The 20,649-nt window shown below is 63.0% G+C and overlaps 3 protein-coding genes across 7 annotated transcripts; 1 reads left to right on the plus strand and 2 right to left on the minus strand.

The window, feature by feature from the left end:
* Positions 1-952: 952 nt before the first annotated feature.
* PATL1 (PAT1 homolog 1, processing body mRNA decay factor) lies at positions 953-9,317 on the minus strand. Of its 3 annotated transcripts, XM_027698740.1 has the most exons (19): positions 9,271-9,317; positions 8,478-8,589; positions 8,066-8,277; positions 7,906-7,983; positions 7,146-7,340; positions 6,966-7,067; positions 6,703-6,792; positions 6,375-6,577; positions 6,219-6,302; positions 5,903-6,086; positions 4,763-4,886; positions 4,573-4,670; positions 4,431-4,490; positions 3,802-3,950; positions 3,311-3,470; positions 2,552-2,701; positions 2,050-2,141; positions 1,733-1,882; positions 953-1,602 (listed from the first exon to the last, which is right to left on the minus strand). In XM_027698740.1, the coding sequence occupies exons 1-19, from the start codon at positions 9,283-9,285 to the stop codon at positions 1,581-1,583; spliced, it is 2,280 nt and encodes a 759-aa protein (XP_027554541.1). In that variant the 5' UTR covers positions 9,286-9,317; the 3' UTR covers positions 953-1,580. The 3 variants fall into 3 exon arrangements, with proteins under 3 accessions (XP_027554541.1, XP_027554532.1, XP_027554524.1); XM_027698731.1 differs by having other exon boundaries at positions 6,219-6,577; positions 7,906-7,980; XM_027698723.1 differs by having other exon boundaries at positions 6,219-6,577.
* Positions 9,318-10,396: 1,079 nt separating this feature from the next.
* On the plus strand, positions 10,397-17,651 carry STX3 (syntaxin 3). Of its 3 annotated transcripts, XM_027698823.1 has the most exons (11): positions 10,438-10,552; positions 11,956-12,036; positions 12,117-12,216; positions 12,311-12,385; positions 12,495-12,562; positions 13,137-13,245; positions 13,796-13,869; positions 13,971-14,105; positions 14,850-14,960; positions 17,084-17,185; positions 17,361-17,651. In XM_027698823.1, exons 1-10 carry the CDS (start codon positions 10,523-10,525, stop codon positions 17,159-17,161), a joined length of 861 nt encoding a protein of 286 aa, XP_027554624.1. In that variant the 5' UTR covers positions 10,438-10,522; the 3' UTR covers positions 17,162-17,185; positions 17,361-17,651. The 3 variants fall into 3 exon arrangements, with proteins under 3 accessions (XP_027554634.1, XP_027554624.1, XP_027554615.1); XM_027698833.1 differs by having other exon boundaries at positions 10,397-10,552; positions 17,084-17,651; XM_027698814.1 differs by lacking the exons at positions 17,084-17,185; positions 17,361-17,651 and adding an exon at positions 15,475-15,757.
* Positions 17,652-18,736: 1,085 nt separating this feature from the next.
* On the minus strand, positions 18,737-20,529 carry MRPL16 (mitochondrial ribosomal protein L16). Its single transcript, XM_027698847.1, has 4 exons — positions 20,458-20,529; positions 20,206-20,271; positions 19,977-20,125; positions 18,737-19,293 (listed from the first exon to the last, which is right to left on the minus strand). Exons 1-4 carry the CDS (start codon positions 20,498-20,500, stop codon positions 18,808-18,810), a joined length of 744 nt encoding a protein of 247 aa, XP_027554648.1. The 5' UTR covers positions 20,501-20,529; the 3' UTR covers positions 18,737-18,807.
* Between the last annotated feature and the right edge of the window lie 120 nt (positions 20,530-20,649).

Genomic DNA, 20,649 nt, shown 5'->3' on the forward strand with positions numbered 1-20,649 from the left:
CCGCCATCGCCGCCGCCGCCACCGCCCCGCCGCGCTGCCGTCACTCGCCCCGCCCACGCCACCGCCCCATTGGCGGGAGCGGCGGCGGTGGGGCGCCGCGCGCGCTGCCATTGGCCAGAGGGGGGCGCCGCGCCCGTCAGTCAAGCGGCCGGCCAATCAGAGCGGGAGCGGCGCGCCGCGCGGCGTGACGGCGAGCGGTGAGTCATCCCGCCAGCCATTGGCGGAGGGGCGGGGCCTGGCGCGGCGCGCGCGGCGATTGGCTGAGGCGTCGCCACGCCCCCCCCGAGCGCCGTGGGGACCACCCGGGGGCCGCGGGTTCGAGACCTGCGGGGGGGGACAAACGAGGACAGGGAGGGACACTCCCCTGGGGACACCCCCCAGGGGGTTGGCGGGGGCCGGAGAAGGAGCGGTCAGGCCGGCAGCAGTATACAAGTCATCTTTATTTACAATACCCTATAAAAATGTAAATTTAGAAACTTTTATTCTCATTAACCAGAACGAAAAAAAGTGGGAAGGAAGGGGGGAGGGGAGGGGGAAGAGAAAAAAACAAACAAACAAACAAAAAAAAGCAAAAAAGGAAATAGAAGAAGACAAAGGAAAAAAAGAAGAAGAAAAAAAAGCAAGGAAGAAAGAAATAAACCAAACCGAAAAGCAGAAAAAAAAAAAAAAGGCAGAAAAAAACCCAGGAAATAGCAGAAGAAAAAGCAGAAAAAGAGCAGGAAAAAAAAAAGCAGAAAAGAAAAAGCAAAAAAAAAAAGCAAAAAATAAAATAATAATAATAATAATAATAATAAATGAACTTTCCACTTGATCTGTCAGAGGAAAATGAGGGGGAGAGGGCTGGGAGCAGCGGGGGTGGGGAGGGGCTGGTTAATGCCGGGAGGAATTCCTGGTGTAAAATCCCTACATGTGCAAATCTCTTGGTTTGTTTTTTTTCTTTTTAAAAGCAAAAAAAAAAAAAAAAAAAAAAAAAAAAAAAGGTAAAATTATCCCCCAACCACCACCACCACCTTCCCGAGCAGCAGCTGGATCCACCCGGATTGGGAAGGGGACAAAGGCCTGGCTGAGCCACCCCTGGAGCTGTTGGGGCTGATCCCGGGGGTGAGAGAAGGAGCTGACTTTTGGGAAGACGCAGCAAGTGTGCAAAACAGGTGTGTGACGTGTGATCACCTTGGGAAAGGCCGGGAGCGGGACTGGGAAGGGCTGGAGAAGGAGCAGGGAAGGAAGGGGGAATCCCTGGCATCCCATGGATACGGAGCGAGGGGCTCCCCCTTTCCGGGATCCTCAGTAGTGTGAGAGTTCGGGGGAGAAGCAGCAGCTTAGGGGTGCAGAGGGACTCAGTGGGAATTTGGGAGCAGCAGGGAAAGGCAGCGCTATGTGGGAAAAGAGGGGAGCAGCCAAACATCCCCCTTTTCCCACTCATCCAGGAATTTGGGGGGGCAGGATGTGCCCTTCGTGCCAGGCCGGGCGTTGGGGGGTGTGGGGTGAACCGTGTGCCCTCCATCCATCTATCCATTTATCCATCCTTCCTTCCAGCCTTCCTCTGGAACATTCCGATGGTGGCGAGGAGCCACGGAGATCTACCGGATCCCGTGCACTAAGCTGGAATTGGGGAACAACAGTGTGGGATCAGAGATCCCCACGCTGCTCCCTCAGGGCTTTTCCCACCCCCAACCTCTGGTTCTCCCTCTTCTGGCCGCATTCCCATGGGAAAAGGGGGCTGGACACTCACTGCAATTTGGTCTCCAGCAAGTTCAGCTTCTGCTGGTCGACGTAGCGAGAGAAGAGGGAGATCAGGTTGGAGGGGATGGACACGGGCTTGGCCAAGGCTCCCTGAGGGATCCGTAGGAGCTCCCGGGTGGCCATCAGCATCAGCTCCGTCCTACCGGAAAAAAACGTGGGAGAAGGGAGGAGTGAGAGCTGTGGGACGTACTGGGGGAAGCCAGGGATCCCCCAACTCCCCTGAGGGAAGGATTCTGGTAGCTTAGAGGCCACCTTGTCCTCCCCGAGGGATTGGGAATGCGGGGACAGTGGAGAACAGGGACTCACCACTGGTTGTCCTGGATCAGCTCCGTGTTCGTGTCCGAGCTCTGCAATTCCTCCCCCCGGCTCAGGACCAAGTACAGCAGGGACAGACCGAACTGTGGGGACACAGACAGGGGTCAGGGAGCCCCCTCCGAGTATCCCCTCCAATTCCCAATGCTGGGAATGCCAGGACAAGCAGGAGGACCCCTGGCTGGGAGGAGGAGGAGGAGGAGGAAGAGGCTGTTTGGGGCCTGCATCCACGAGGCAAGACCACGAACCACTCCCAGCCCAGGAGCGACATCTCCCACACTGTTGGAGCAGCATTCCCACCCCAAATTCCAGGCCAGGACTCTGCAGCCCAGAAGGACAGGCCCAGAAGCTGCCCGGGGCCACCTCAGACCGTTAATTAATCTGCCAGACACTCTCGTTAATTAGCAAGGAGAGAACACCAGGAACTGCACCCGGCTCTGGGAGGCTGCTGGGGAATTCCCAAGGGCAGGAAGTGATCCCAGGGGATGAGGAGTACCTTGTTTTGGAGCACAGCAGTGAGGTGCAGGTTGGTGGGAGCGGCGGCGCTCTGAGGTAGGTTCGTGAGCTGCTGCACAAGGCTGGTGACTGTTCCCAAGGGAAGGTGGTAGAGGACGTGGGAAAAGGGCCTCAACAGGCAGGGAAGCACCTGTGGAGAAAGGAGGAGAGTTGGGAGCTCCACGTGCTTCCAGTTGGAACTGCTGTGGGCAATTCCCCCCACAACTTTATCCTCAGGCAACGCTTTTTCCTTCTTAAATCATCCTGTTCCTCAGATTTCCAGGCTGTCCAAGGCCAGGCTGGACAGGGTTTGGAGCAACCTGGGCTAGTGGAAGGTGTCCCTGCCCACTGAGTGATCCTTAAGTCCCATCCCAAACCATTCCAGGATTCCATGTGGTGGCTTAGGCAGATATTGGGAAGAAATTCTTCCCTGTGAGGGTGGTGAGGCACTGGAACAGATTTCCCAGAGAAGCTGTGGCTGCCCCATCCCTGGAAGTGTCCAAGGCCAGGCTGGAGCAACCTGGTCTAGTGGAAGGTGTTGTGTTGGAACTGGATGAGCTTTAAGGTCCCTTCCAATCCAAACCCTTCCATGATCCTATGATTTATTTCCCAGATTCCTGGGCTCCCCTGCCCCTCTGGCACTCTCACAGGAGAGGCAGGAACTACCAACGATGTCATATCCCACCTTCCAGGCAGAGCCGAGGAGATCCAGCTCCAAACTGCCCCCTCACAGAGTATCTCCCAGCCTCTGGAATCTCACCTCATCCTGAGCATCCTTCTTGATGAGGAAGGGCAGGTTCCTGGCCGTGGCCATGAGCACGTCGGCAGCTTGCTCCGGGGCCAGGAACGGGAGAATCCGGGCCACGAGGCGCTTTCCTTTCCGGATGCACATGATCTGCATGAAGTGGTCGTCACTCGGCCTGAGGAAGGGGAGGAGAAAGGTGCCAACCCTCCCCTGGGAGCATCCCAGGGTTATCCCACGGCTGGACCAGGTGGGAAACCCCCTTGCCTCAAAAAAACATCCCTGAGGAGGGAAAAACAACGCAGGAACGACATTCCTAACCCTCATGTAAGGGAATGGAAGTTGAGGCTTTGTAACCACAGAGAGAGGAAAACGGTGAAAGAAAAGGAAAAATACCCCCAAAAAAAGGTTATTTTGGCCACTGGAATAGTCAAAGAGACCCATGAAAAGCTGGTTTGAGTGGCTGTGAGTGGTCAAGGGACCGTGGGAGCTCCCAAAATCCCACTCACCTGTCCTGGCCAGGCGCTTTCCCCCTCAGATTGTCGTACATGTCGCAGATCTTCTGCTTCCTCTCTCCCATCAGGGCCGGCCTTTCCCCTTCCAGGCTCAGGAGGTACCGGCGTTCGTAGTCCTCCACGTCCAGGAGGAGGCTGTACGTCTGCAGGGAGCAGGGATCACCCATGGAATCATGGAATGGTTCGACTCGGAAGGGACCATAATGGTTATCTGGCTCCAGCTGGGATACTTTCCACTAGACTGGGTTGCTCCAAGCTGGCCTTGGGCACTTCCAGGGATGAGGAAGCCACAATTTCCCCGGGAAATCCATTCCAGGGCCTCACTGCCATCACAGGGAGGAATTTCTTCCCAATGTCCCATTTAACCCACCCTCACAAGGAAGAATTTCTTCCCAATATCCCACTTAACCCACACTCAGTCAATTTAAAGCCATTCCCTGTTGTCCATCACTCTCCCTTGTCCTGTGAACAGGGAATCTATGGGATCTCTGCTCCACAGAGATCCAAGCAGGACCTCAGCCGCTGCCTTTTCCCAGCTAGATGCCTGGAGTTCATCCATCATGGAGACCATCCCACCCTTCCTCCCACCCCTGGCCGCAACGATCCCCCCGCCCCAAAATCACCTTCTCGATCGTGACGAGGGTCTGTCGTCGCTTATCCCGCACCTGCTTTTCCTTCGTCTCCTGCCAGGGAGGGAAAAGGGAGTCAGGGATGTGGGAAGCATCCCCAGGGACGTGCCAGAGGGGAGGAAGGCCCAGAACTCACGTCATCCTCGCTGCGGGACGTCACCACGGCGTCGATCATCTTCCGGGGGTTGTTGACGCTGGACACGGTGAGTTTTCCCAGCGAGCCCTCGAACTGCACTGCAGGAAGGAGGGAGCAGGGAAGCCCTGGGATCAGCCACCTCGATATCCCTGGATAATGGGAGCCCCCCGTGGCTGCTGGAGGGCTTTACCTGGTTTGTAGGTGTGTTCCAGCTTGGCCACCTGAGGGGTGATGAGTTTGGTGCGTTCCTTCTTGGGACCATCCCCGTGCACTTCCTCGGCTGCTGCCAACTTCTCCAGCTTCTGAAAGTAATTCTGAGGCAGGGAGAGGAGAGGTTGAGAATCCACTCCCAAAAACCAGGCCAGGAGCAATCCATCTCCCTCCTCCCAGCCTGTGCTACACATTTCCCGGTGTTCTCAACATCGTGATTTAAAGCACAGCCGAGCGCGTTTTCCTCTCTCGTCCCTTGGGGTGACGGAGGTTGAGGCTCCTCCTCAGCCCTTCCTCAGTACAAGGATAGATCCGCTCTCCCTGTGAGTTTCCCGGCTCCCAGTCCCTCCCAGCACATCCCAGTTTGCCTGCCTTGCTCCGTTGGCACCATGCCGGGGCCCCCCCATCGCATCCAACCCGTCCAACGTCCGACCCTTTTGCAACAGCGGAGCTTTGCTGACTCACATCCTGCCCCAGTTCCTCTCCTCTACGGGGAACCAGCTCACCCACAGATCCCAAAAAACCTCTGCCAGCTCTGGAGGGGACGGATCCATCGGGTATAGCTCTCCCACCCCATTCAGTCTCCCACTCCAAGTGTCCATCCTAGGTGGACTTCTCTCTCCCCCTGTGGACCCTCAAACTGTCCCTCATCTACCACTTTGCTCCACCTGTTCCAAATCTGCCTCTTCCCAGCCCTGTGTGGCATTCCCTATTCCTGAACTAGGAAAAAGCAGGAGCAATCTAACCCTATCCACCTTCACCTCCCCGCAGGATTCATCACCAGCACTCCCAGTCAGACCAAAGTCATCCAGAGCCTACGGATCTCTGCTGAATTTCCATTTAGCACCCTCTCTGTCTGCCATTCCAAGGGTTTTATTGTGTCTCTTTTTCTTCTGACAAAGAAGAGCTGCTTTCCTGTTATCCCAAACCTCCGAATCCACGCTGCCAGTGTCCCCCAGCATCTCCAAATCCTTGGAAATCTCACCAAGAAGAGGAGGCGGATGCTGATCCCACACTGTTCCTCCACCTTCCTGACATCCCCCACCCATGTCCAACACGCTGCAAGATCCCAATTTTCCTAAGGCTGCGAACGAGCTGGATTCTTCCCGCTCCCAGATACCTGGTAGTAATAGTCATCCAGGTAGGGATCAGTGCTCTGCAGCTGCATCATCTGGATCTTGGACACCCAGTCCTTCTCCCGCTGCAGCATGAGGTTGGCATAGGGATCCTTACGGATCTGCTCCTGATGGCTGCTCCGGTGGCCCCCTCGGTCCCCTCCGGAGCCGTTGAGGCTCCGGTGCTGGCTGGCAGGAGAAGAAGGGCACCCGTGAGCACACCGGAGCTACAGGAAGGGACAGAGAGGGGGGGACAGGTGACCCCGGAAGCAGGACACGTCCCTGCGCCCAGCATTCCCGATCCAAGCCCCCGGCACTCACTTCCGGCTCTGCTGCTGCCGCTGGTGCAGGAGCCGCCGGTGCTGCGGGTGCAGGTGGGTCGTGTCCGGTCGGAACATCTGCGGCCTGGGAAGAGCAGGAGGAGTCAGGGATGGGCATCGGGAGCCGGGAAGCGGCCAGGAAAGGGACAGCACCGACCTCAGGTGGGATCCGGGGCCTGGAGGGTGCGGGAGCTGCGAGGGAGGCGGAGCGGGGGGAGCCCCAAAAAAGGCACGGAACCCTCCGGCCGGAGGCATCATCTGCCCGACTCTGCCCTGGAGAAGCTTGGGATTCACGGAGGGAAGGGGGCTCCCGACCAGGCCGGACACCCGGGCAAACTGGCTGGGGGACATTCGGCCGGCCTGGGGGGGAGAGAGAGTGCCTGGAGTCAGCCGGGGGGGAATTCGGAGGGAAGAGAGCCACGGAGAGCCAAATCCTGGAGATTCCGCCCGTGGAGGGGCTGGAGAAACGCGGGAAGGGGCTTTACCTGGGCTCCTCCGAGCAGCTGGGCCCTCTGCAGGTGGGTGAGGACGGGAGAGACGCTGTGGGGGAACGGGTGGCCCAGGAGGGAGGAGTTCTGGGGAAAGACGTGGGAAGAGGGCCCCGGTCACAGACGGGACAAGGAAGGTGTGCCAGGCAGGTCGGGCTCCAGGGAGCAGGGATGAGCCACGGGAATGGGGCATTGGGGGATTTTGGGGGGGGGGCTGGAAGTCAATCCCCAAAAAAGAGGGATGAGGAGGGGCTGGATACCGGAACGTTGCAGAGCTGGTTGGGGGACATCCTCTCTCCGTAGGGAGCGGGATAGCGCTGCTGCATGGTAGCTCGGATATGGACAGGCTTGGGACACAGAATCTGGGAAGAGGGAAGCGGCACAGTCACTCCCTGGGAAGCATCCTGCATCCCCGGGAGCCACGGGAAGCGGGGAGGTACCTGCTGGTTGAAGTTTGGGATGGCGGCCTGTTTCGGGGGGGTGCCGATGGGGACGGCCCGCACCGGGGGGCTCCCGATGATGGGAGACGAGGAGCGCCGGGGCAGCGCCCGCTCCGAGGGGTCCCGCTCCTCTTCCCGAGCCTGCGGAGGCCGCTGGGGCAGAGCGTAATCCAGCACGGACACTGACGGCATCTCCTGCCAGGGGAACACCCCCTGGGATCACACACTGGCACAGGGGGCATGGACAGTGTGTCCCATCACATCCCTCCTCCTGCCAGCTCTCCCTGTCCCACTGCGCTTTCCTGGGATCTCTCAGGGATCCTAATAGCCCCGTTTGGGATGACAGGGTGTGTGGTGGGAATTCTGTGTCACTTCCCAGCCTGAGACAGGGCTGGGAGAGGGTTGGTCAGGCAGCACTTCAAAGCCTCACTGTTAATTAAACCAGAAGATGAAAATCCTTTGCCTCGAGGCACCAATATTCCCAAATCCTGCTACGAGCCCTGACATCCCTCAGATGTCACCAGGGATCCCGGAGCAGCCACAACCTCCCATCCCACCCCATCCCATCCCTCCAAGAGGTGATGACTATGAGGGTCTACAACGAGCCACACCACATCCACCCGGACGCAGCGTGAGGAAAATTGGACACTCCACTATCCCAGGCAGAGCTGGAAGCGCTTCCCAAGCACATCTTATCCCACCTGCCTCGCCGCCACAGGGTTTTGGGTGGGGGGACACACTGGGTGAAGCCCCCCCGTACCTGAGTGAGGAGCGGCCCTCGGATGCGCCGCAGCACGGCCGAGCTGTCCCAGATGCTGGAATTCAGCGCTCCGGGCTGCTGGGAAGCGCATGGACAGTCAGGATGGGGCGGCAGGATCCAGCCCCGGGCGCCCCCCCCCACCCCGGACCCCTGAGCCCACCTGGGTGGGCCCCCTGGTGTGCACGGCCTGCATGATGGCCGGGTCCTCCAGGTCGCCCTCGATGACGAGGCGCGTGAGCCTCTCGGCCAGTGCGTCCTCGGGATCGCCCAGCACGTCCCCGTCATTCCCGGCCGGACCGTCCGCGTCCCGGCTCGGCACCCCCTTGTCCTCCAGCTCTGCCAGCCGCTCATGGGCCTCCTGCCAGTCGTCATCTGAGGGGACACGCGGGGACACGAGATGTGTACTCGCACCACAGGGATTTGGGGGGGGTCACACACAGGGGGGCAGCGGGGGTCACAAGAGGGGATTTCGGAGTCACACTGGGCGGGGTGTGACACACTGGCGGAGTCACATACAGGGAGGATATGGGGGTCACACCAAGAGGGCTGGGGGGTCCCCTGGGGGGTCTCACCGACAGCCCCGGCACCAAAGGTGTCGTCGTTGAACTGATCAATGTCCTCATCCTCCTCCCCCAGGGCCTGGAAGGCGTCCTCATCCTCGTCCAGCGGGCAGTCCTCCAGGGACTGGCATGGCCAAAAACCAGCAATGGGCTCAGCAGTGGTTTCTCATCCCAAGGGATGGCCACGCCAAGGGGAAACCCCCCTGCCCGGCCTCTTACACCACCCTAGTGACCCCCCAGCCCGTTACAGGGCCCCCAGCCCCATTACACCTCCCTGGTGAGCCCCCCAGCCCATTACACCGCCCCAGTGACCCCCCCACCCCGTCACAGCCCCCACAGCCCTTTATAGCTCCCCAATGACCCTCCCAGCCCATTCTACCTCCCCGGCGACCCACCCCGGCCCGTTATACGTCCCCGGCGTCCCCCCCCAACCCGTTATATCAGCCCGGCGACCCCTCTCAGCCCCTCATACCCCACCGCCGAGCCCACTGTGCCTCCCCATATCACACAGCCCCAGTGACCCCTCCCAGCCCATCGTACCAACACGGTGACCCCCCCCAGCCCGTTAGATCACTCCGGTGACCCCTCTCAGCCCGTTATACCTCCCCAGCAACCCCCCCCACCCCTTCACACCTCCCTCACGACCTCCCCATCCCCTCAACCCCCCTCCCCATTACACACCGCCGCTGCCCCCCCAGCCCGTTACATTCCGGCGGTGGCCTCCCCCGCCGCGGTTCTACCGCACGCCTCGCCTGCCCCCGCCCCCTCCATCCCCGTGGTGCCCCCCGGTGCCCCCCCCGCTCACCGGGTACCGGAACATGGCGGCGCCGGCGCCCCCCGCCCGCAGGCCCCGCGCCGCCCCACCAGGCCCCGCGCCCCGCCGCGCATGCGCCGCCGCGGGCGCAGCCGCATGACGTCACCCTCCGGCACCGCCCCTCGCGCCCCGCCCGCCGGCGCGCGAGGGGGCGTGGTCTGGGTTGGTCACGCCCCCCGTAGCTCGCGGGGTGTTCGTGTCTCTTAAAGGGGCCGGCGGCTGTGTCACCCACGTGTCACCTCAGCGCGCAGCCAGTGCCCCCAGGGGTCACCTCATACACAGCCAGTGCCCCCGGGGGTCACCTCATACACAGCCAGTGTCCCCCGGGATGTGTCCCCCCCCCCCTGTGACCCCCCTCCATAGCCATGCCCCCTCCCCCTTGTCCCCTATCCCCAGTAGCGTCCCCTGTCCCCAGTCACGTTCCCCAGCTGTGCCCGGTATCCATAGCCGTGTCCCCCGCTGCGTCCCCAGCAATGTCCCCTATTCCCGGCTATGTCCTGTCTCCAGCTGTGTCCCCCCAGCTGTCACCTGTATCCACAGCTGTGTCCCCAGCTATGTCCCTATCCCTACGCATGTCCCCCCAGCTGTGTCCCCAGCCCTGTTCTCTGTCCCCACCTGTGTCCCCGTCCACAGCTGTGTCCCTACTCCTGCCTGCGTCCCCCCAGCCGTGTCCCCTCTTCCCAGCCACGTCCGTCCTTCCCAGCTCTGTCCCCCAGCTGTGTCCCTATTCCTCCCCATGTCTCCTCATCTGTGTCCCCAAGCCATGTCCCCTGTCCCCAGCCGTGTCCCCAGCCGTGTCCCCAGTCCCCCAGCCGTCCTCCCGCCGCCGCCACCCGTGGCGAGGGATGACACGTCGTCGCCACCGCGTGACCCCCGTGGGGACCAACTTCCCCAGCGCCTCCAAACCGGGGCCACCCCACATCCCTGCCCCACCTCTCCGTCACCTCCCGGGGCGACCCGGGGGCCACCCCCAGCTGTCGCCCGTGGCGTGTCCGGTGTCCCCGGGTGTCCCAGGTGAGGGGCGGCTCCTCCCCGTCCCTCCCCTCGGCGCCTTCCCCGCGCCCGTCACTGGGGATTAGCGCAGGGACAGCCCCGGGCTCGGGGACAGGGGACGGGGCCACCCGACACCTCGCCTGGATGTAGGAGGCCTGGCCGAGCGGTGACACCGAGGGTGACACCCCCATCCCGGCAGTGGGCGACGACGGGGACCCCCCCCGCGCCCCCCCCAGCCCTCGGGGGCACCATGAAGGACCGGCTGGAGCAGCTCAAGGCGGTGAGAGAGGGACCCCCCCGGGACAGGGGACACCTCGTGGGGTCCCCAGGGCTCGCTGGAATGGGAGACTGGCTCCCCAGGACCCCACCCCATAATGGGTGGGAGCGTCACGGGGAGGGGGGACCCCAAAACCCGAGTCCACGGTGGGTGGGGGCATCACGGGGGGGATGTCAGTGAGAGGCCGTCCCAAGGTGCCTGGGGATGTCACGGGGATGGGGGTCCCCAAGACCCCACCCCATCATGGATGGGGGCGTCACAGAGATGGGGGACCCCAAAACCCAAGTCGACGGTGGATGGGGACACCATGGGACGGATGTCACCGAGGTGCCACCCCGTGGTGTGTGGGGGCGTCAGGAGGGTCCCCAAGGCCCCATTCCGCGGTCAGTGGGAGGCCCTGAGCCCCCCAGCAATGGGGTGTCTTGTGAGAGGGACTGGGGGGGTCAGCCCTGTGCGGTTTGGGGGTACATCGGGTATTTTGGGGTGACATCAGCCCCCTCGACAAATCCTGTCGTCTCCTGCCCACCGTGGGGTGCAAAGAGGGGACACCAACACCCACCCAAGCCATGGAGGGCAGGGATCCACCCCCCGGGGGGGGTGGGACTGAATCCGGGGTGCCCGGGGGTGCCAGCACCCCATCCTGCCCCTCGCATTCCCGTCACCGTCGCCGCTTCCTCATCCCTTTTCCTGCCTGGCCGTGGGGCTCCACTTCCCCCCTTCCCCGGGGGGCTCCCCCCGCTCCCCAGCGTCGGCTCCCCAAGGGTTGTGGGGGTCCCAGGAGCCCCCCGAGCTGCACCCCCGGCCCCCCGCCGTGGCAGGGAGGCTTGGCAGGGATTTACCGGGATTATGGAGCCATCAGATAAAGCCCTCGGGGGGGAGTGAAGGGATTAATTTTATTTTTACTCCAGCGGGAGTGGGGGGGGGCAGGGGGTGGTCCATTCCTGGGGGTCTGGCCCCCTCCCCAGGACACCCCGACAGCACCCCCGGGGTGCTGGCGGAGCCGAGGGGGGGCGAGGGGAGGTGGAGGGACTGGGATTGGGATTTTGGGATGGGGCGGAGTTGGGGGCGCACGGGTGGGGGTCCAGGCGTGACACCGGGGCGAGGGACACCAGCCACCTCTGTGCCCCCCACGGCTGCTCGCGTGGGGCCACGTTTGGGGCCACAAACCTTGTCCCAACCCCATCCCGTCGCCGTTCCCGTCCCCTCCCTCCAGCCAAGCCCAGCAATCCCTTAATTCCCGGCCAGATGTGAGCGGAGCTCGGCCCCCCCCCCCCCCCCCCAGGCCCCCCCCCCCCCCGGTGCCACCACATCCACATGGCTGCTCCCCCCGTGTCCCCCGGCCCCCCGGGGGGGTCCCTGGGGGCGCTGGCGGGGCGGGGGTCACCCCCGGGCGCTGTGTCCCACAGAAGCAGGACGCGGATGACGACGCGGACGAGCTGGAGATCGCCGTGGACAACACGGCCTTCATGGATGAGTTCTTCTCGGAGGTGAGGGAGGGCTGGGAGAGGGGCTGGGGGGCACAGGGCTGCCTCCTAACCCCCCCCAAAATCCTTCCTGGCATGCCCAGATCGAGGAGACCCGGCAGAACATCGACAAGATCTCGGAGAACGTGGAGGAAGCAAAGAAGCTGTACAGCCTCATCCTCTCAGCGCCCATCCCGGAGCAGAGTGAGTGTGCTGACAGTGTCCCCAAACGTCCCAAGTGTCCCCTGGGTCACAGGGAGCCTTCCTGGGGACATTCCTCACCTCCACAATCCCGCAGAGACCAAAGATGACCTGGAGCAGCTGACGGCGGAGATCAAGAAGATGGCCAACAGCGTCCGGAACAAGCTGAAGAGTGAGTGGCCCTGGGTGTCCCCGTCCCCACGGCCGTGCTGAGGACACTGGGATCGCAGGGTCTGGCAGCGGGGAAGGTCCCTGACGGGTTGGAATCCGGCTCTTTCCAGGTATGGAGAGGAACATTGAGCAGGACGAGGCGCGATCCTCTGCCGACCTCCGGATACGCAAATCCCAGGTGAGCTCCGGGCCCTGGGAGCCGCTGCTGGGGCTGTCCCCACCCCATGTCCCCAGGTCCTGAGTGCCCTGTGCCACCCTGTCCCCTGTGAGCTGGGCATGTGGCATGGCCAGGTGTCCCCAAGCCTCCATTCCCTGTCCCCATCCAGCGTCCCCAGGTCCTGAGTGCTCCCACGGGCTGGGGACGTGGCACGTCCTGGTGTCCCCAAGTCTCCTGTCTCTGTCCCCAGCAGCACCCAGTTCTCCAAGGCTTCCTGTTCCTCTGCCCTGTCCCCAGCACTCTGTCCTGTCCCCCTTGGGCTCGGACATGCCACATCCTCGGTGTCCTGTGTCCCATGTCACTGTTCCCACCCCCAGCACTTCCTCCTGCCCTATGTCCCAAGGCTGGGGACATGCCATGCCCAGATTGTCACTGGTCTGACTCCCTGTCCCCATCCCCAGCAGCCAGTCCTGTTCCCTGGGGCTGGGACATGCCACGTCTGGGGTGACCCCATCCCTGTGTCCCTGTCCCCAGGGGGCGGGGAGGCACCGTGTCTGGCGTGTCCCCACCCCTGTGCCCCTGTCCCCGTCCCCAGCACTCGGTCCTGTCCCGCAAGTTCGTGGATGTCATGACCAAGTACAACGAGGCGCAGGTGGATTTCCGGGAGCGCAGCAAGGGCCGGATCCAGCGGCAGCTGGAGATCAGTGAGCGACCACAACCCCCGGGGGGGGTGGGGGGGCATTTAGGAAGGGAGGTGGGGCTGTTCCCTACAGACCCCGTCCCTTCTGGGAAGAGGCTGGAGTCAGGCCATACAGACCCCGACCTTTTGGAAAAGTGGGAGGAGCCAGACACTCGAGACCCCACCCCTTTTGTAAAGTAGGAGGGGCCAGTCCTTACAGACCACGCCCCTATGGTAAAAGTGGGTGGGGTCCGCCCCAAAAGACCCACCCTTTTGGTAAAGGGAGTGGAGCCAGGCCCTACAAACCCCTTCTCTTCGGCACTGTGGGGGCTGTCAGGCCCCTGAAGACCCCCCTCCTTTGGTAAAGTGGGTGGGACTAGAGCAAACAGACCCCGCCCCTCCGGGGAATAGGGTGGGACACTTCATACAAGCCTCATCCCTTTGGGATAGAGCCTGGAGCCAGGCCCTAAGGCACCCATCATTTTGGCAATGTGGGTGGAGCCAGCCCCACACAGACCCCGCCCATCGCCCCAAACGGGCGTGGCCCAGCCCCACCCCTTCCCACGTTCCCGCAGCCGGCAAGAACACCACGGACGAGGAGCTGGAGGAGATGCTGGAGAGCGGGAACCCCTCCATCTTCACCTCGGGGGTGAGCCGGGGGACACGGGGGGACACGGAGGGTGGCGGGGTGGGTGACAGGGCCGGATTCCCCCCCGCTGACATTTCCCCCCCTTTGGCCCCTGTTTGCAGATCATGGACTCGCAGATCTCGAAGCAGGCGCTGAGCGAGATCGAGGGGCGGCACAAGGACATCGTGCGCCTGGAGAGCAGCATCAAGGAGCTCCACGACATGTTCGTGGACATCGCCATGCTCGTGGAGAACCAGGCACGGGGGCACTGCCACGGGCACGGCGGGGGCATGGCCACCAGCAGGGACCTGGGGGCACGGGGACAAACGGGGATCTGGGCACGGGGACAAACGGAGATGAGCAGGGACATGTCACAAGGACAAATAGGGACCTGTGCATGGGGACACAGGGACCAGCAGGGACCTGGGGACACAGGGACCAGCAGGGACCTGGGGGCACAGGGACAAACGGGGACCTGGGCATGGGGACACAAGGACAAGCAGGGACCTGTGTATGGGGGCACAGGGACGAGCAGGGACCTGGGCATGGGATCAGTGGGGCCCAGCAGGGACCCCCATGTGGGGACGAGCAGGGAGTTGCACCCAGGGATGAGCAGGGACACATGGGGGACTCACGGGGTCACAGGGACAAGCAGGGAGGGGCCTGGGTATGGGGTTAACAGGGCTGAGCAGGGACCTGGGCATGGGGTCACAAGGACAAGCAGCCACCTGTGTACGGGGTCATGGGGACGAGCAGGGACCTGTGTATGGGGATGAGCAGGGATCTGGGCATGGGGACAAGCAGGGACAAACAGGGACCTGTCCAGTGGGTCACAGGGACAAGCAGGGACCTGTGCATGGGGATGAGCAGGGACAAACAAGGACCTGTGTATGGGGCCATGGGACTGAGCAGGGACAAACACTGGGGCAAGGCACACAAGGTGGGTGGGTGCCAGCACCCCTGGGTGCTCTCAGTGTCCCCTCTCCCCCGCTGCTCCATAGGGATCCATGATTGACCGCATCGAGAACAACATGGACCAGTCTGTGGGATTTGTGGAGAGGGCCGTGGCTGACACCAAAAAGGCTGTGAAGTACCAAAGTGAGGCCAGGAGGGTGAGACGGACCGACGGCCCTGGTGTCTCCCGGTGTCCCCTCCATAGCCTGCAGTGTCCCCAGGGCACCCCCAGTGTCCCCCTCCGGCCCTCAGTGTGCCTGCCCATCTCCCAGTGTTCCCAGCATCTCCCCATATCCTCCAGCAGCCCTGAGACCCCGCTGTGTCCCCTAGCCACCCCTTTGTCCCCCCCAGCCACCCTCGTGTCTCCCAGTCACCTCTTGTCCCCCCCAGACACCCCCAGTGGTCCCTCAGCTGTCCCCCATGACTCCCACCTCCCCCCAGTGACCCCCGCTGGTCCCCACTCCCCCCTTTGTCACCTCCATGGGGGTGGGTAGCTCTGTCCCTCTCTGTCCCCCCCTCAGGTGTGATGAGCTGGGGAGGGCTCAGCCCCTCCTGCCCTGTCCCAGGGCTCTGCAGCATCTCTGGCTCTTCAGGACCCCTCGGTGTCCCCCTCTGGTGTCCCCCCACGTGGCACAGGTGTCACCACCCCCGTGTCCCCCTGTCCCCCCCCAGAAGCTGCTGGTTTTGGTGGTGGTGGCCGTGCTCTTGCTGGGGATAGTCGCCCTGGTCATCGGACTCTCAGTGGGGCTGCCCACGAAATAGCCCCAGAGAGGGGGGTCTGTAAGTGTTGGGGGGCAGGGGACCCCCCCCGTGGGGACACGGAGTCCCGGGGGGCAGCAGGGACTGCTGGGGTGGTCCCACCATCAGCTTCTGCTCAGGGGGGCTCCGGTGCTTTGGGGCTGTCACGGGGCTGGAGGTGGTTTCGGGTCTGTGCTGCTCGGGGGCTCTGCATTCCTTGGGGGTCTGCAGCGCTCAGGGCTCTGTTGTGCTTGGGGTCTGTGGTGCTCGGGGGTCTTTGTTTCCCGGGGGGCTGCTCTGCTCGGGGGCCGCTGCTCCTCGGGGGGCTGCAGCGCTCGGGGGTCCCTGCTGCTCGGCCCTGCGGTACCGGGGGCTCTGGAGGTCGGATCCGTGCTCCCCACATCCCTCCCTCCCTCCCCCCAGGTCCCCGCTGCACCCCCTCGTCCCATTCCCTTCCAGCCTCTCCACCCGGGAGCTGCCATCCCGCCTCTCCCTCCTCCAGACGCTCCCGACCATCCCAGCGGTGTCACCTCCCGGCTGGATCCTCCCCGGCACCGATCCCGCCCGCTTCCCTCCCTGCCTTTCCCGGACCTGCTCCCTCACCCTCCGTGTCCCGCTTCCCACCGCTGGCTCCGGCTCGGCACCGCCGCCTGTCCCTCCACGGAGCGCCCCGTCTCAGTTCCCCGCCGATACCTGGGATCTTCCCCGTGGGAAGGGGAGGGGACACCGCGGGGACGTGGCCGCTGGTGCCAGCGCGGGGTGACAAGGAGATGGATCCGAGGGCTGGACGCTCGTCCCGGTGGCACGCGGGACGGGAATAGGGATAGTGGCCGGCGCCGCGGCGACCGTAGACATTTAGTTCCCAATTTCAATAAAATCCCGGCTGATCCCTGCCCTGTGCCTCCTCTCCCTGCTGTCACCCCGGACACCCAAAGCCACCAGCCCTGCTCTGGGGGTGGCCGGGGGTCTGGGGGCTGTGACAGCCCCGTTTTTGTAAGAGATGAGGGGGGCTGTGGGGCTGGGGACACCCCAAACCCCACGGGCTCTGCCCGGAGCGTCCCCCCCCGCCCAAGTGCTTGGGTAAGTCACAGTTTGGTCACCTGTGCCAGGGGGACACACCGGCACTGTCACCTCCCTGCGCAACACACCTCCCCTGTCCCCTCCCAACCCGTCCTTGTCCTTTATCCCCCTCCCCAGCCCCATTTCTTGTACCCGTCCCCTGCCCCCCTTCCCCAACCCCATCCCTTGTCCCCAGCCCCATTCCTTTTCCCTTGTTCCCCTTCCCAGCCCCATCCTTGTCCCTCTCCCAATCTGTCCCCCTCCCATCCCTGTCCTTGCTCCTTGTCCCCCTCCCCAGCCCCATTCCTTATCCCTTATCCCCATCCCCAGCCCCATCCTTGTCCCTTGACCCCCCGCCCGGCCTGTCCTTATCCCATCCCTCTTCCCCATTCCTTTTCCCTTGTACCCCTGCCCATCCCTGTCCCTGTCCCCTCCAATGTGTCCCCCCGTGTCCATGGCTCACATTCCCTGTCTCCCTGAGCAGAAGAAGATCATGATCATGTTGTGCTGCATCATCCTGGCCATCATCCTGGCCTCCAGCATCGGGAGCATCTTCGCCTGAGCCCCCCCTCCCGCTGCCCTCCAGGTGACTGGGACAGGGACAGAGGGTGGCACGGGGGGTCCCCACCTTCCCCAATCCCGGGGGAGCAGCTTTGGGCCTCGGTGGGGTTTGATCCAGGTGGGACTCACCCCCTCGGGTGTCAGGGAGGGATTGGGAGCCACGTCCCTTTCCTCGGCATCACCTCTTGTCCCTGTCACAGGTGGCTCTTCCCCCTCCTGCCCCCCCGCCCGGATGATCCACGGGAGAGACCCCGGCCTGCCAAGCCCCTGGTCCCTGGAGCCCCGAGGACATCCCGACACGTCCCTGGAGGAGTGGAGCCCCCCCTGCCGTGCTCCCCCAGTTCCCAGCTCCTCATCCTGCTCTCCTCGGGTGATGGCCGGTGGCATGGAGTGGCCGGAGGGGCCGTGTCCCTCTCCGGGGGGGACACAGGGCTCTGCCTTGCTGGGATGGCCAGAGGAGCCTCTTCCCTGCGCTCGGAGCTCCTTGGATGTGCAGCCACCCACGCCAGAGCCTTCCTCCTCAATAAAGAGCTCACCCACACTCTGCCTCGTGCCTCAAATCCTGGCCCATTTATCCCCCAGGGTGGTCCCAGTTCTGTGTTTCCAGCTCCAAAACCCATGTCAGGATAAAGAACCTTGTGCCTCAAACACTGATCCATGTATCCCCCAGGATGCTCTCAGCTCCATGTTTCCAGCTCCAAAACCCACGTCAGGATAAAGAGCTTTGTGTCTCAAACCACTGAATCCTCCAGGATGCTCCAAGTTCCATGATTCCACCTCCAAAACCCACTTCAGGATAGAGCCCAGCCATCCTTTGCCTCGTGCCTCAGTCCATGAGGCATCCATTTATCCCCCAGGCATCCATTTATCCCCCCGGATGCTCCCAACTCCATAACCCCCTTCAGGATAAAGAATGCACCCACACTCTGCCTCGTGTCTCCAACACTGATCCATGGATCCCCCAAATGCTCCCAGCTCCATGTTTCCACCTCAAAAACCCTCTTCAGGATAATGAACCTCATGCTTCAAACCCTGATCCATTTATTCCCTGGGATGCTCCCAACTCCTGGTCTCCAGCTCCATAACCCACTTCAGGGCAGAGCCCAGCCATCCTTTGCCTTGTGCCTCAAACCCTGACCTATGGATTCCCCAGGATGCTCCCAATCCCATGTTTCCAGCTCCAAAACCCACTTCAGGATAAAGAATTCACCCACACTCTGCCTTGTGGCTCAATCCCTGATTAATTTATACCCCAGAACGCTCTCAGTCCCATGTTTCCAGCTCCAAAACCCACTTCAGGACAGAGCTCATGCCCTGCCTCCTGCCTCAAACCCCGATCCATTTATCCCCTGGGATGCTCCCAACTCCAAAACCCACTCCAGGATAAAGAACTCATCCATCCTCAGCCTTGATCCACGTATTCCCCCAGCTCCACGATTCCAGCTCAGGACAAAGAGCCTCACGCCTCAAACCCCGATCCGTGGATCCCTCAGGATGCTCCACCTCCATGAGCTCAGCCAGGCTCCGCCTCGCGCCTGCGCCCCTCATGTCCCCCCGGGACGCTCCCAGCCCCGCATTCCCAGCTCCAAGCGCCACCGCAGGCTCCGGCGTGCCGGTTTAATCCCGTGGGAATGCCATCCATGCCCCTCACACCCTGTGCTTGAGGAAGAACTTGCCCCAGTAGCGGCCCTGGAGCCGCAGGTCATAGGGGCTCAGATACTTCCTCATGCCCAACATGTTGGAGGTGATGATGCGCTCGAAAGTCCAGGGGTTCTGGTTGTTGAGCCTCTTCTCCTCCTCCTCCCGGCGCATCTCCTGGAGGCTCTCCCGGCTCACGGGCATGGCCGGGAAGGGCAGTTTTTGGGCCACCTGGGTGAGGAAAGGCTGGACCTGGCCGAAGTGGCAGTGGCCGCCCACCTCGACGATGAGCCTGCCGCTGCGCACGGCCGTCACGTAGTGGTCGATGGGGCCCTTCCCGCCGCCCATCCGGTGGCCCAGGCTCTTCCGGGTGATCGGCTTGTATGGGGCGGGAACGCGCCACACGGCGAACATGGACTTGGGGTCGATGTGGCGCCCGATGGTCAGGCGGATCATCTCGAAGTGGCCCCAGTGCAGGTACCCCCCGCCCAGAGCCTGCAGGAAAACAGGGAGAGCCCGGGATGGGGGGGGGATAATCCGGGAAATAACTTGGGGGGATAAATTGGGGGGATATCTGGGGGATAACTTGGGCTATGGGGTGGGATAACTCGGGATATGGGGGGGATAACCTGGGATATGGAGTGGGATAACTCAAGGATAAGGGGTGGGATAACTCAAGGATAAGGGGTGGGATAACTTGGGATATGGGGGGGGGGATAACTTGGGATATGGGAGGGATAACCCGGGGTATGGGGTGGGATAACTCAAGGAAAAGGGGTGGGATAACTCAGGATATGAGGTGGGATAACTCAGGGATATGGGGTGGGATAACTCAGGGATAACGGGTGGGACAGAGGGAACCGTGTCTTGCCTGGGAACAGGGACATGGCACAGGGACAAAGAGTCCTGTGTTCTACCCAGGGACAAGAAGAAGGGTCCCATGTCCTGCCTGGGAACACTTAACCTGTGAGTCACACTCCTAAGCCCCTTCCCGGGAATGCTGGGACGTTCCCAACAGAGGCAAATCAGTTTTCCAGAGCCACCCTGGCACCAATTCCCTCCAGTTCCTGGCCGTTTTGGGAGGGGTCAGCAGCACGGGGGGTCTCCACCCTGGGGGTTCCCACTCCCGCTCCAATCCCAGCCTCTGGAATTCCCCCCCGGCTCCCTTCGGCGCTCACCAGGATCCCGTACTGCCCCTGGATGAAGTCGGTGGCCTCCCGGGACGGCCCGCGGATGTCACGGAGCATCCGCGGCTCCCGCCGGACCTTGGGCACGGCCGGCACCTTGTCCATGAACTTCAGCTTCGGCTTCTCCGGGAAGGTGATTCCTGCCGGGATAACGCCGGGATGAGGATCCCCGGCAAGGCCGCGCGCGGAGCCCCGCGCCTCCCATCGCCGCTGTACTCACCGCTGTAATCCGGCGGCAGCACCCACTTCTTGAGCCCCGCGCGGGGCATCGCCACTCCGCCGGGACCTGCGGGGCAGAGCGGGGGGTCACGGCGGGGCCCGGCGCCCTTCACGGTGTCCGCCGCTTAACGGAGCGGGGGCCCGGGGTCACCCCCTCCACGCCCCGCCCGAGTCCCCGCCGGGCCGCCCCGGCCGCCCGAGCCCCCCTCGGGCAGCCGGCGGCCCCTGGGAGCGCGGCCTGAGCCCCCCCGACCTGGCCCGGCCCGGAGCAGCCCCGGGAGCCGCCATCGCCACATCGCCGGAAGTGCCGCACGGGCGCCGCTATCGGTCCTCTGCAAAGCCGCCCCCCCCGTGCCACGGCCCGGCTGGAAAACGCGCCCGCAATATTAGTTCCGCCGCATCCCAGTTTCCCCCGCGCGTACCGGGAAGGGGTGACCGACCTTGG

This window comes from Neopelma chrysocephalum, unplaced genomic scaffold, assembly GCF_003984885.1.
Source record: "Neopelma chrysocephalum unplaced genomic scaffold, ASM398488v2 Primary Assembly neopelma1_24, whole genome shotgun sequence".
NCBI lineage: Eukaryota > Metazoa > Chordata > Aves > Passeriformes > Pipridae > Neopelma > Neopelma chrysocephalum.